This window comes from Oncorhynchus clarkii, chromosome 13 (assembly GCF_045791955.1).
Source record: "Oncorhynchus clarkii lewisi isolate Uvic-CL-2024 chromosome 13, UVic_Ocla_1.0, whole genome shotgun sequence".
In the NCBI taxonomy this organism is placed as follows: domain Eukaryota; kingdom Metazoa; phylum Chordata; class Actinopteri; order Salmoniformes; family Salmonidae; genus Oncorhynchus; species Oncorhynchus clarkii.
Window position 1 is genome coordinate 64476564 of NC_092159.1, and position 13025 is coordinate 64489588.

The 13025-nt window shown below is 51.7% G+C and overlaps 1 protein-coding gene across 1 annotated transcript in view; it reads left to right on the forward strand.

Moving 5' to 3' along the window:
• LOC139365257 (E3 ubiquitin-protein ligase RBBP6-like) overlaps nucleotides 1–12127 on the forward strand; it is a 35960-nt gene extending 23833 nt beyond the window's left edge. The window contains exons 10-18 of the mRNA XM_071102763.1: nucleotides 14–89; nucleotides 202–262; nucleotides 459–507; nucleotides 644–991; nucleotides 2595–2714; nucleotides 3669–6140; nucleotides 7549–7687; nucleotides 9096–11441; nucleotides 11490–12127. Of these exons, the coding sequence (XP_070958864.1) occupies nucleotides 14–89; nucleotides 202–262; nucleotides 459–507; nucleotides 644–991; nucleotides 2595–2714; nucleotides 3669–6140; nucleotides 7549–7687; nucleotides 9096–11441; nucleotides 11490–11807 (5929 nt within the window). The 3' untranslated portion in view covers nucleotides 11808–12127. The remainder of the gene's footprint in view (nucleotides 1–13; nucleotides 90–201; nucleotides 263–458; nucleotides 508–643; nucleotides 992–2594; nucleotides 2715–3668; nucleotides 6141–7548; nucleotides 7688–9095; nucleotides 11442–11489) is intronic.
• Nucleotides 12128–13025: the final 898 nt, after the last annotated feature.

The window sequence follows — 13025 nt, forward strand, 5'->3', positions numbered from 1 at the left end:
TGTCTTTTTCCAGAGAGCCAGAGAGTGGAGGAGTTCAGTCTGTGGTGGTCTCAGCCGACCCCCCTCTAGCCACTGCCCCCATGACCAAGGTGAACACACACACACACACACCCCACACACACCTTCCAAATAGATCAGGTGTGTATTATCAGACGTTACATTGTTGTTGCTACTAGAGTGTCTGTGTGTTGTTGTCTATAGGAATACCATGTTCCAGTGATGAGCCAACCCCAGTCTGACAGTCACTCCCTGCAGAGGACAGGTAACCCCCCCTCCACTACCCCCCCCACCCCTCAGAGACCTTCTCCTCCAACTCACACTGTAGTATTTAATGGTGCTGTTGTCCTCCTAAAACAGGTCCTCCTCCCCCCAGTACCCCCCTCCACTACCCCCCCCCCCCCCCCCCCCAGAGACCTTCTCCTGTAGTATTTAATGGTGCTGTTGTCCTCCTAAAACAGGTCCTCCTCCCAGACTTTCTGAAGGACCAGCCCATTGGGACAGGTACAGGTGTGTGTGTTTATCTCTCTCTGTGTGTTTACTGACTGGCTCAGTGATCTTTTGCCTATGTTATGAAGTTTTAACATTTGACTCACCTGACTAGTCATGTCACGTCCTGTTCCTGTCTCTCTCTCTCTCTCTCCAGCCCCTCCGGTCGTGGCAGGAACCATAGCGACCGCGCCCCTCCCTCCCAGCCTCCGCCCACCAACGTGCCACCCCTTCTCTACAACCCTCCCTCCATTTTCTCCTCTCCTCTTCCCCATCCCCCAGGTGTCATACCCCCCCACTACCCCCCTCCCCACTTCCCCCCGGGGCAACAGCCCCCCTCCAGCTACTCCCTGCCCCCTCCTGGATACCCCCCTACCCCAGGAGTCACCAACCCCCCCTGGGCGCCCCCCAACACCCAGCCCCCCCTCACCGGGAAGCCAATCCCCTCCTCTTCCTTCCTGTCCAAGGATGAGTTCTACAGACAACAGAAGAGGCTGAAGGATAAGTGAGTAGACTGACTGTCATTCTGACTGTCATTCTGACTGTCATTCTGACTGTTGTTCTGATGGACTGACTGTCATTCTGACTGTCATTCTGACTGTTGTTCTGATGGACTGACCGTCATTCTGACAGTTGTTCTGATAGACTGACTGTTGTTCTGATAGACTGACTGTTGTTCTGATAGACTGACTGTTGTTCTGATAGACTGACTGTTGTTCTGATAGACTGACAGTTGTTCTGATGGACTGACTGTTGTTCTGATGGACTGACTGTTGTTCTGATAGACTGACTGTTTTTCTGATGGACTGACTGTCATTCTGACTGTTGTTCTGATGGACTGACTGTCATTCTGACTGTTGTTCTGATGGACTGACTGTCGTTCTGACTGTCATTCTGACTGTTGTTCTGATGGACTGACGTCATTCTGACTGTTGTTCTGATGGACTCACCGTCATTCTGACTGTTGTTCTGATGGACTGACTGTCATTCTGACGGTTGTTCTGATAGACTGACTGTTGTTCTGATAGACTGACTGTTGTTCTGATGGACTGACTGTCATTCTGACTGTTGTTCTGATGGACTGACTGTCATTCTGACTGTTGTTCTGATGGACTGACTGTCAGTCTGACTGTTGTTCTGATAAACTGACTGTCATTCTGACTGTTGTTCTGATAGACTGACTGTTGTTCTGATGGACTGACTGTCATTCAGACTGTTGGTCTAATGGACCGACTATCATTCTGACTGTTGTTCTGATGGACTGACTGTTGTTCTGATGGACTGACTGTCATTCTGACTGTTGTTCTGATGGACAGACTGTCATTCTGACTGTTGTTCTGATAAACTGACTGTCATTCCGACTGTTGTTCTGATGGACCGACTGTCATTCTGACTGTTGTTCTGATGGACTGACTGTCGTTCTGATGGACTGACTGTCATTCTGACTGTTGAGTGGGTAGATGTCCTCTGTTCTGATGGACTGACTGTCATTCTGACGGACTGACTCATTCTAACTGTTGTTCTGATAGAATGACTGTCATTCTGATGGACTGACTGTCATTATCACTGTTGTTCTGATAGACTGTTCTGATGAACTTACTGTCATTCTGATGGACTGACTGTCATTCTGACTGTTGACTAGGTAGACTTCCTCTGTTCTGATGGACTGACTGTCATTCTGACTGTCGTTCTGATGAAGTGACTGTCATTCTGACTGTTGAGTGGGTAGTCTTCCTATGTTCTGATGGACTGACTGATCTGTCAGGTCAGGACTGTCTCATTCTGACTGTTGCTCTGATGGACTGACTGTTATTCTGACTGTCGTTCTGATGGACTGACTGAGGAGTTGAGTTTTGACACCTGTGTGTGATGTCATTCTTCTCTGCTAATATGTATTGTGTGAGCGACTGGGTCTCGTGCCAGCGTGCTGCTCTGACTGTTAGCCCACTGAACTAAAGTCTCAGGCCAAGTCTGTTTCGATCCGCCTCTTAGCTTATCATTTAAACTACGATGGAAAACCTTGTTGAACTTTTTGCTGTATTGCTTTTCTCGTCTTACTTCTACCATTGTCCAAATATCTTCCTCTCCCTCTTCCTGTCGTCCCCCAGCTCCGACTGTCGCTACGGTAACCGGGAAAAGTCCAAGCTGGATGAGTTCACCAACGACTTTGCCAAGGAGCTGCTGGAGTACAGAAAGATCCAGAAGGAGAGGAGACGCTCTTATTCCAGGTAGAGTACAGAAAGATCCAGAAGGAGAGGAGACTCTCTTATTCCAGGTAGAGTACAGAAAGATCCAGAAGTAGAGATGACGCTCTTATTCCAGGTATAATACTCATATAATACAGAAGGAGAGGAGAGACTCTTATTCCAGGTATAATGCTCATATAATACAGAAGGAGAGGAGACTCTCTTATTCCAGGTAGAGTACAGAAAGATCCAGAAGGAGAGACAACGCTCTTATTCCAGGTATAATACTCGTATAATACAGAAGGAGAGGAGACTCTTATTCCAGGTATAATACTCATATAATACAGAAGGAGAGGAGACTCTTATTCCAGGTATAATACTCATATAATACAGAAGGAGAGGAGACTCTTATTCCAGGTATAATACAGAACGATACAGAAGGAGAGGAGACTCTCTTATTCCAGGTATAATACTCATATAATACAGAAGGAGAGGAGACTCTTATTCCAGGTATAATACAGAACGATACAGAAGGAGAGGAGACTCTCTTATTCCAGGTATAATACTCATATAATACAGAAGGACAGGAGACTCTCTTATTCCAGGTAGAGTACAGAAAGATCCAGAAGGCGAGACGACGCTCTTATTCCAGGTATAATACTCATATAATACAGAAGGACAGGAGACTCTCTTATTCCAGGTATAATACTCGTATAATACAGAAGGAGAGGAGACTCTCTTATTCCAGGTAGAGTACAGAAAGATCCAGAAGGCGAGACGACGCTCTTATTCCAGGTATAATACTCATATAATACAGAAGGACAGGAGACTCTCTTATTCCAGGTATAATACTCGTATAATACAGAAGGAGAGGAGACTCTTATTCCAGGTATAATACTCATATAATACAGAAGGAGAGGAGACTCTTATTCCTGTCTCTCTCTCTCTCTGTCTCTGTCTCTGTCTCTGTCTCTCTGTCTCTCTCTCTGTCTCCAGGTCTAGGTCGTCCTACAGTAGCTCATCCTACTCCAAATCCCGTTCCCGTTCTCGTTCGTACTCCCGTTCCTCCAGTCGATCCAGATCCCGTTCCAGATCCCGTTCCAGATCCCGTTCCAGGTCTTACTCCCGCTCCTCTCCGTACTCCCGCCGCCACGGACGACCTCGCGGCTACCGCTCCCGTTCCCGTGGCTACCGCCGATCACGCTCGCCGCCGCCTTTCAGGGACGGTGGAGGGGCGGGACGGGGGAGAGGACGGGGACGAGGTTACCGGTCGCGCTCTAGATCACCTGGCCAAGGGGGGTACCGGACCCACACTCCTCCACCCCCAAGCTCCCGGAAGCCTGCCGCTGCTGGAGCGCCACCGGAGGGTGAGAGGAAGTACCCGGGCCGGACCCGGGAGAGGGATTGGGAGCCGGCAGTGTACGAACGGGGTCCAGAGCACAAAGACCCGTACGAGAGGGAGAGGTACCGGGAGTGGGAGAAGGAGTACAGAGAATGGTATGAGAAATACTTCAAAAACTACAACTCCCACAACCCTCCTCCCAATAACCCCCCCGCCTACAGGGGCCGACCCCCCCTTGGTTTCGCCCCCGCCCCTGTGGCACCCCCAGCCGGACGAGACAGAGACCCCTACAACCCTCCTCCACCCTCAGACTTCTACCCCTCCCCCCGACACCGCCTGGACCGTGGATCCTCCCCCTTCAGTCGAGGGAGGAGGCGAGGTGAGGGCTTTCCCCCTCCCCCCTCACACCCCTCCCCCAGGGGCAGGAACCAGCCAATGACTTACCAGGAGAAGTGTGCTGAGCAGTTTGGAACTCTGCCGCTGTCCCGGTCAGCCAATCAGGATCATCAGACGCCACTGAAGGTCGCAAAGGGTGACAGAGATCCGTCGTCGAGCGTCGCCTCTCCCGCGGTCACTGTGACCTCCGACCTGAAAGAGCAGAAGCACAGGAAGAGGAAGAAGAGGAAGACTGAGCAGGGGAGAGGGGGAGGGGAGTCCTTCAGTGCTTCTGACTCTACGGACGACGCTCGGAAAGAAGAGAAGGAGGAGAAGAAGAAGAGAACCGGGAGTACTCCCGTTGGTTCGTCAAGCCATGACGACTCCACCCCAGTACGGGACGAGCCAATAGACAGCGACGCCTCAGACTCAGTCCCGGACAAAGCTGATAGGTGGACCAGGGACAGTAAGGAGGAGGAAGTGAGGAGAAAGAGTGACAGAGTTTATAAACGCGGACCGGACTCCAGCGTAGCGAGGAAAGACTCATCGTCCAAGAGATGGAAGACCGTTAGAGAGACAGACCGGGACCAGACCGGTACATACCGGGACCAGACCGGTACATACCGGGACCAGATCGGTGCATACCGGGACCAGATCGGTGCAGACCGGGACCAGATCGGTGCAGACCGGGACCAGACCGGTACAGACGGTTTAGCCTACCAGAAGACTTCTCTAACAGAACCGTCAGCCAAACGGGTCAAAGATGAATCTATTCCCTTCCAACCAGACTCTTGCACCTCCCTCCAGAGAGAGATGGAACTCCAACACCCTGCGCCCCTAGCATCAGCTCCCAAACTACCTCCTCCTAAACCCCACGCAGACCAGCTTGACACAGTCAGAATCAACCCAGACTCATTCAAACCTGTCAGAACTGACCCAGACCAGTTTAAACCTGTCAGAACTGACCCAGACCAGTTTAAACCTGTCAGAACTGACCCAGACCAGTTTAAACCTGTCAGAACCGACCCAGACCAGTTTAAACCTGTCAGAACCGACCCAGACCAGTTTAAACCTGTCAGAACCGACCCAGACCAGTTCAACACAGTTAGAACCGACCCAGACCAGTTTAAACCGGTTAGAACCGGCCCGGATCAGTTTAAACCGTTCAGAACCGACCTGGACCATTCCAGACCAGCCAAGGAGGAGCAGAGAGGGAAGAGAGATCCAGGGTTTCGGCAGGACAGGGGCTCAGGGAGAGAGGACAAGCCCAGGAGAGAGGCTGACATCAGGGTGGGTAGAGAACAGGAGAGAGACCCTGGCAAAGCTCCAGACACCAAGTCTGAGAAGAGGAGGAGGAGGAGGAAGGAGGAGGAGGAGGAGAAGAGGAAGACGAGAAAGGAGGAGAGGAGTATGTCTGATAAGGAGATGGAGGTGCCCCGAATCAAATCACCCGGAGTGGAGCTCACCGAGACCGTACAACCCTGCAACCTCAAACGTGACGTCGAGGAGGAGAGGGAGAGGGCTTCCGTAAGGCCTCTGATGGAGAGCGGGACGAAAGGAGGAGAACCTCAGAGGAAGATTAAGACCAACAGAGAAGAAGGGAGGAGGACCGGCAAGCTTGCGGGCGTGGCCGGAACAGAGGCAGCCAATCAGAGCAGCTATATCAAGGGAAGCGTGGAGAGGAGCAAAGCCAAGAGGAACCGTAAGGTCCCAGTGTCCGACGGACCGGGAACCACCGTGGACTACACCAGGTGAGACTGGCTGTGTGGAAAACTGATTATTTAGTCTAGTAGTAACGAGTGGAAACCTGAGTGGGTTGACAGGAAGTCTCTCTGGGATAACAGGAAGTCTCTCTGGGTTGACAGGAAGTCTCTCTGGGATAGCAGGAAGTCTCTCTGGGTTGACAGGAAGTCTCTCTGGGATAACAGGGACAATGTCAAGTCATAACACATGATACAGTCCTACCCAATCCCCCAGGGGGCAGTAGTCCTGTGTGGTGGAGGAGGAGGTATCTATATTAACTATGTGTTGTGTATTACATCACCAGTCCCCCAGGGGCAGTAGTCCTGTGAGGAGGAGGAGGAGGAGGTGTCTATATTAACTATGTGTTGTTGTGTATTACATCACCAATCCCCCAGGGGGCAGTAGTCCTGTGAGGAGGAGGAGGTGTCTATATTAACTATGTGTTGTTGTGTATTACATCACCAATCCCCCAGGGGGCAGTAGTCCTGTGAGGAGGAGGAGGTGTCTATATTAACTATGTGTTGTTGTGTATTACACCACCAGTCCCCCAGGGGGCAGTAGTCCTGTGAGGAGGAGATGGAGGAGGAGGAGGAGGAGGAGGTGTCTATATTAACTATGTGTTGTTGTGTATTACACCACCAGTCCCCCAGGGGGCAGTAGTCCTGTGAGGAGGAGGAGGAGATGGAGGAGGAGGAGGAGGTGTCTATATTAACTATGTGTTGTTGTGTATTACACCACCAGTCCCCCAGGGGGCAGTAGTCCTGTGAGGAGGAGGAGGTGTCTATATTAGCTATGTGTTGTTGTGTATTACACCACCAGTCCCCCAGGGGGCAGTAGTCATGTGAGGAGGAGGAGGAAGAGGAGGAGGTGTCTATATTAACTATGTGTTGTTGTGTATTACACCACCAGTCCCCCAGGGGGCAGTAGTCCTGCGTGGAGGAGGAGGAGGTGTCTATATTAACTATGTGTTGTTGTGTATTACACCACCAGTCCCCCAGGGGGCAGTAGTCCTGTGTGGAGGAGGAGGAGGTGTCTATATTAACTATGTGTTGTTGTGTATTACATCACCAGTCCCCCAGGGGGCAGTAGTCCTGCGTGGAGGAGGAGGAGGTGTCTATATTAACTATGTGTTGTTGTGTATTACACCACCAGTCCCCCAGGGGGCAGTAGTCCTGCGTGGAGGAGGAGGAGGTGTCTATATTAACTATGTGTTGTTGTGTATTACACCACCAGTCCCCCAGGGGGCAGTAGTCCTGTGAGGAGGAGGAGGAGGTGGAGGAGGAGGAGGAGGTGTCTATATTAACTATGTTTTGTTGTGTATTACACCACCAGTCCCCCAGGGGGCAGTAGTCCTGTGAGGTGGAGGAGGAGGAGGTGTCTATATTAACTATGTGTTGTTGTGTATTACACCACCAGTCCCCCAGGGGGCAGTAGTCCTGTGTGTGGCGATGGATCAGAGGGCAGAGCAGAGCAGAGGAAGACTGTCGTTAAAACACTGGAGGAATACACCAATGACAGCTCGGCACCTGCTGACGGTCATATAGTACTCATACAGGTGACACACAGCTCTACACCTGTTAGACTAGATAGTACTCATACAGGTCAGAGACACACAGCTCTACACCTGCTAGACTAGATAGTACTCATACAGGAGACACAGCTCTACACCTGTTAGACTAGATAGTACTCATACAGGAGACACACAGCTCTACACCTGTTAGACTAGATAGTACTCATACAGGAGACACACAGCTCTACACCTGTTAGACTAGATAGTACTCATACAGGTCAGAGACACACAGCTTTACACCTGTTAGACTAAATAGTACTCATACATGAGACACACAGCTCTACACCTGTTAGACTAGATAGTACTAACAAAGGTCAGAGACACACAGCTCTACACCTGTTAGAATAAATAGTACTCATACATGAGACACACAGCTCTACACCTGTTAGACTAGATAGTACTCATACAGGAGACACACAGCTCTACACCTGTTAGACTAGATAGTACTCATACATGAGACACACAGCTATACACCTGTTAGACTAGATAGTACTCATACAGGTCAGAGACACACAGCTCTACACCTGTTAGAATAAATAGTACTCATACATGAGACACACAGCTCTACACCTGTTAGACTAGATAGTACTCATACAGGAGACACACAGCTCTACACCTGTTAGACTAGATAGTACTCATACATGAGACACACAGCTATACACCTGTTAGACTAGATAGTACTCATACAGGAGACACACAGCTCTACACCTGTTAGACTAGATAGTACTCATACATGAGACACACAGCTATACACCTGTTCGACTAGAGTACTCATACAGGTCAGAGACACACAGCTCTACACCTGTTAGACTAAATAGTACTCATACATGAGACACACAGCTCTACACCTGTTAGACTAGATAGTACTCATACAGGAGACACACAGCTCTACACCTGTTCGACTAGATAGTACTCATACAGGTCAGAGACACACAGCTCTACACCTGTTAGACTAGATAGTACTCATACAGGAGACACACAGCTCTACACCTGTTCGACTAGATAGTACTCATACAGGAGACACACAGCTCTACACCTGTTAGACTAGATAGTACTCATACAGGAGACACAGCTCTACACCTGTTAGACTAGATAGTACTCATACAGGAGACACACAGCTCTACACCTGTTAGACTAGATAGTACTCATACAGGTCAGAGACACACAGCTCTACACCTGTTCGACTAGATAGTACTCATACAGGTCAGAGACACACAGCTCTACACCTGTTAGACTAGATAGTACTCATACAGGTCAGAGACACACAGCTCTACACCTGTTAGACTAGATAGTACTCATACAGGTCAGAGACACACAGCTCTACACCTGTTAGACTAGATAGTACTCATACAGGAGACACAGCTCAGACGTGTTCTCTTCTCTCCTCGTCCAGGTCCCTCGCTCCAAGTGGGAGAAGGAGGACTACGAATCAGAGGAAGAGGAAGGAGGAGGGGTCAGGGTTAAACTCCGCCCCCTGCTCACCCCCTCCCTGCCTTTCCCCCCTGGACCCCACATCACCGTGACGACGGAGACGGAGGCAGTGCGAAGGAAAGAGAGGGACTGTACCTTTCCCAAGCCAGAGATAACTATGTCCCCCTCTAGTGGCAGAGACAGAGAAGACGGCCTGCAGGGTGGAAAACACTCCGGAGACCCTTCTGAGAAAGACGGAGAGACGGAGAGAAAGAGAGATCAGTTAAAGGAAAAGGAGCAGGAGAGGGAAAGGGATAACGAACGGGACAGAGAGCGGGCGAAAGAGAGAGAAAGAGAGAGGGAACACAGCCGTGCTTCTGACAAAGATATGGACAGACCGAGAAAGATTCCCTCTTCCTCTTCCTCTCAGCGGCCGGAGAGGAGAGAGAGAGAAGGAGAGAGGACTGGGGAGAGAGGGATCGACCACATCAGTGAGAAGAGCTCCTCTCAGCGGCCGGAGCGAGAGAGAAGAGAGAGAGGAGGAGAGAGGACTGGGGAGAGAGGGAGCGACCACATCAGTGAGAAGAGCTCCTCTCAGCGGCCGGAGCGAGAGAGGAGAGAGAGAGGAGGAGAGAGGACTGGGGAGAGAGGGAGCGACCACATCAGTGAGAAGAGCTCCTCTCAGCGGCCGGAGCGAGAGAGGAGAGAGAGAGAAGGAGAGAGGACTGTGGAGAGAGGGAGCAACCACATCAGTGAGAAGAGCTCCTCTCAGCGGCCGGAGCGAGAGAGAGGAGGAGAGAGGACTGGGGAGAGAGGGAGCGACCACAGCAGCGAAAAGAGCTCCTCTTCCTCCTCACACTCTTACTCACGAGATCGTAAACCTTTTTCTTCTTCCAGGGACCACAAAGCGACCTCTGACCCCAGAGCCAGGGAGCACAGAGACCACAAACATAAAGACCACAACGACCAGAACTCCTCCACCGTTGACCGTAACACCAACTCTACTGACCGTAGACCACTAGACGACCAGGAGACCACCAGAGAACACAGAGACCGCCTCGACCCCAAACACAAAGACCACAGAGAGCTAGGCAGTGCCTCTCCCGTCTCCAAGAGAGCCCCACCCCCATCGGACCCCTCCTCCTCCAGCACCCAGAGATCTCAGGGAAGCTCTGAGCCCACCGGACCTAGCGAAAGCAGCCCTGGCAGGGACACGACGCAGGACAGATACCCCTCTCCTCAGGTCTCCATCTCCGTGGAGAACCAGCCCGGGAGGGGGAAGGCTGAGGGAGAAGAGCCCAGAGTGGAGCGCTCCTCAGCGGGGAGACAGAGCCAACAGGCCAGCCTAGGAAACCTAGAGAAGGAGATGAGTGGTGGAAAGCCCCACCAACACCCAGCCTCACTCCTACAGCCCCCCAGGACTGACAACAGGGCAGGGGTGCCCCGAGCTGTCAGAGAGAGAGAGAGAAAGAAAGAGAGAGAGAGGCAGATGCAAAAGATGAGGGAGAAGATGGAGAAGGAGAGAGATGAGGAGGGAGATAAAGAGGTCAATAGGGAGAAGGAGAGAGAGAGAGGGGTCGATGGGGAGAAGGAGAGAGAGAGAGGGGTCGATAGGGAGAAGGAGAGAGAGAGAGGGGTCGATAGGGAGAAGGAGAGAGAGAGAGGGGTCGATAGGGAGAAGGAGAGAGAGAGAGGGGTCGATAGGGAGAAGGAGAGAGAGAGAGGGGTCGATAGGGAGAAGGAGAGAGAGAGAGGGGTCGATAGGGAGAAGGAGAGAGAGAGAGGGGTGGATAGGGAGAAGGAGAGAGAGAGAGGGGTGGATAGGGAGAAGGAGAGAGAGAGAGGGGTCGATAGGGAGAAGGAGAGAGAGAGAGGGGTGGATAGGGAGGAGAGAGAGAGAGGGGTCGATAGGGAGAAGGAGAGAGAGAGAGGGGTGGGTAGGGAGAAGGAGAGAGAGAGAGGGGTGAGTAGGGAGAAGGAGAGAGGGAGGGAGAACCCTAAAGTCAGACCCCCTCCCTCGGCCCCTTCTTCCAGACCTCCTCCCTCGGTCCCTTCTTCCAGACCTCCTCCCTCGGTCCCTTCTTCCAGATCTCCTCCCTCGGTCCCTTCTTCCAGACCTCCTCCCTCGGTCCCTTCTTCCAGAACTCCTCCCCCGGTCCCTTCTTCCAGACCTCCTCCCTCGGTTCCTTCTTCCAGAACTCCTCCTGACCTGGTCAGAGAGACTGATGAGGCCTTCGAACCTGACTACAGCGAGGGAGAGATCTCAGAGGGGGAGGAGGAAGGAGAGAGAGCGGTGGAGGGAGAGAGAGCGGTGGAGGGAGAGAGAGCGGTGGAGGGAGAGAGAGTGGAGGGAGAGAGAGCGGTGGAGGGAGAGAGAGTGGAGGGAGAGAGAGCGGTGGAGGGAGAGAGCGGCAGAAGTCGTAGCAGCAGCGCCAGCTCTGTCGGTAGCCTGGGCAACAAGAAAGACAAGAAGAAGAAAGATAGAAAAGAGAAGAAGAAACAGAAGAAGAAGAAGAAGAAGAAGGATAGAAAGCAGAGGAGACAGGGGAGCCTGGACTCTGAGGAGGGAGAGATCACGGGACTGAAACACAAACACAAGAAGAAGAACAAGGAGAAAGAGGACAATGAGAGAGAAGAAGAAGAGGAGGTGGAGGAGAGAAGAGGAGAAGACCAAATGGCTAGCGTAGCCTTATGAGACGTTTTCGTTGTGAAGCGTTTTCGACACGTTTCAGCCCAAGGCTCGTGGCCCCTAAACCTTATTCCCTAACTAGTGCACGACTTAAGGACAAGCCTAGTGTACTAAGAGGGGAATTCGGGTGCCATTTTTCGGAGGAAAGAGACTTGGTTTTTCTTCCCTCCTGTCAGTGAACTGTAAGGTCCTCAAGAGAGGCATCACACAGCCTGTATTCCAAACACCTATTCCCTATATAGGGGCCCTATACGTAGGGGACGTGGGTGTCGTTTGTGCCGGGACACCCCGTAGTGTAGATAGTAAAGAGGACTTGAACCGCTCTGCTCTGCTGTTCACTCTAGTTCAACTCTTTATCTAAGGGGGGATGTTTTGTTTAGTTTTTTTTGCTGAGGATTTGAAATAATTTAATGAATTTAAAGGCTGATGTATAAAATAAATATATATTTTGTTTTTTTTAGACTCTGCTAAAACAGAGGCTGTTTGCTTGGACCAGTCGGTTTACTTGAATGATGCTTATAACTATTGTTTGTGTGTGTTTAAAAAAAATAAAAGGATGTAATTGCTAAACCTTGGTTTGTCCCTCCCCTCCTCCCGTCCCCCCGTCCCCCGTCCTCCCCCCGTCCTCCCGTCCCTCCCAGGTCTTTATTTGGTTTGTCCCTCCCCTCCCCCCGTCCTCCCGTCCCTCCCAGGTCTTTATTTGGTTTGTCCCTCCCCTCCCCCCGTCCTCCCGTCCCTCCCAGGTCTTTATTTGGTTTGTCCCTCCCCTCCCCCCGTCCTCCCGTCCCTCCCAGGTCTTTATTTGGTTTGTCCCTCCCCTCCCCCCGTCCTCCCGTCCTCCCGTCCCTCCCCTCCCGTCCCTCCCCTCCCGTCCCTCCCCTCCCGTCCCTCCCCTCCCGTCCCCCCGTCCCCCCGTCCTCCCGTCCCTCCCCCCGTCCTCCCGTCCCTCCCCCCGTCCTCCCGTCCCTCCCCCCGTCCTCCCGTCCCTCCCCTCCTGTCCCTCCAGTCCTCCCGTCCACCCCATCCACCCCCCAGGTGTTTATTGAAGAGTTTCTACGACCTGGGATGGATCCCAAATAGCAACCAGTTCCCGATGTAGTGGACTATATACAGAATAGTGCACCATTATGGACACACACACAATATATACCATCTGATTAGATATGTATTCTAGAGTGAAAATACCATCTTTTCATATCAGATATACATTCTCTAGAGTGAAAA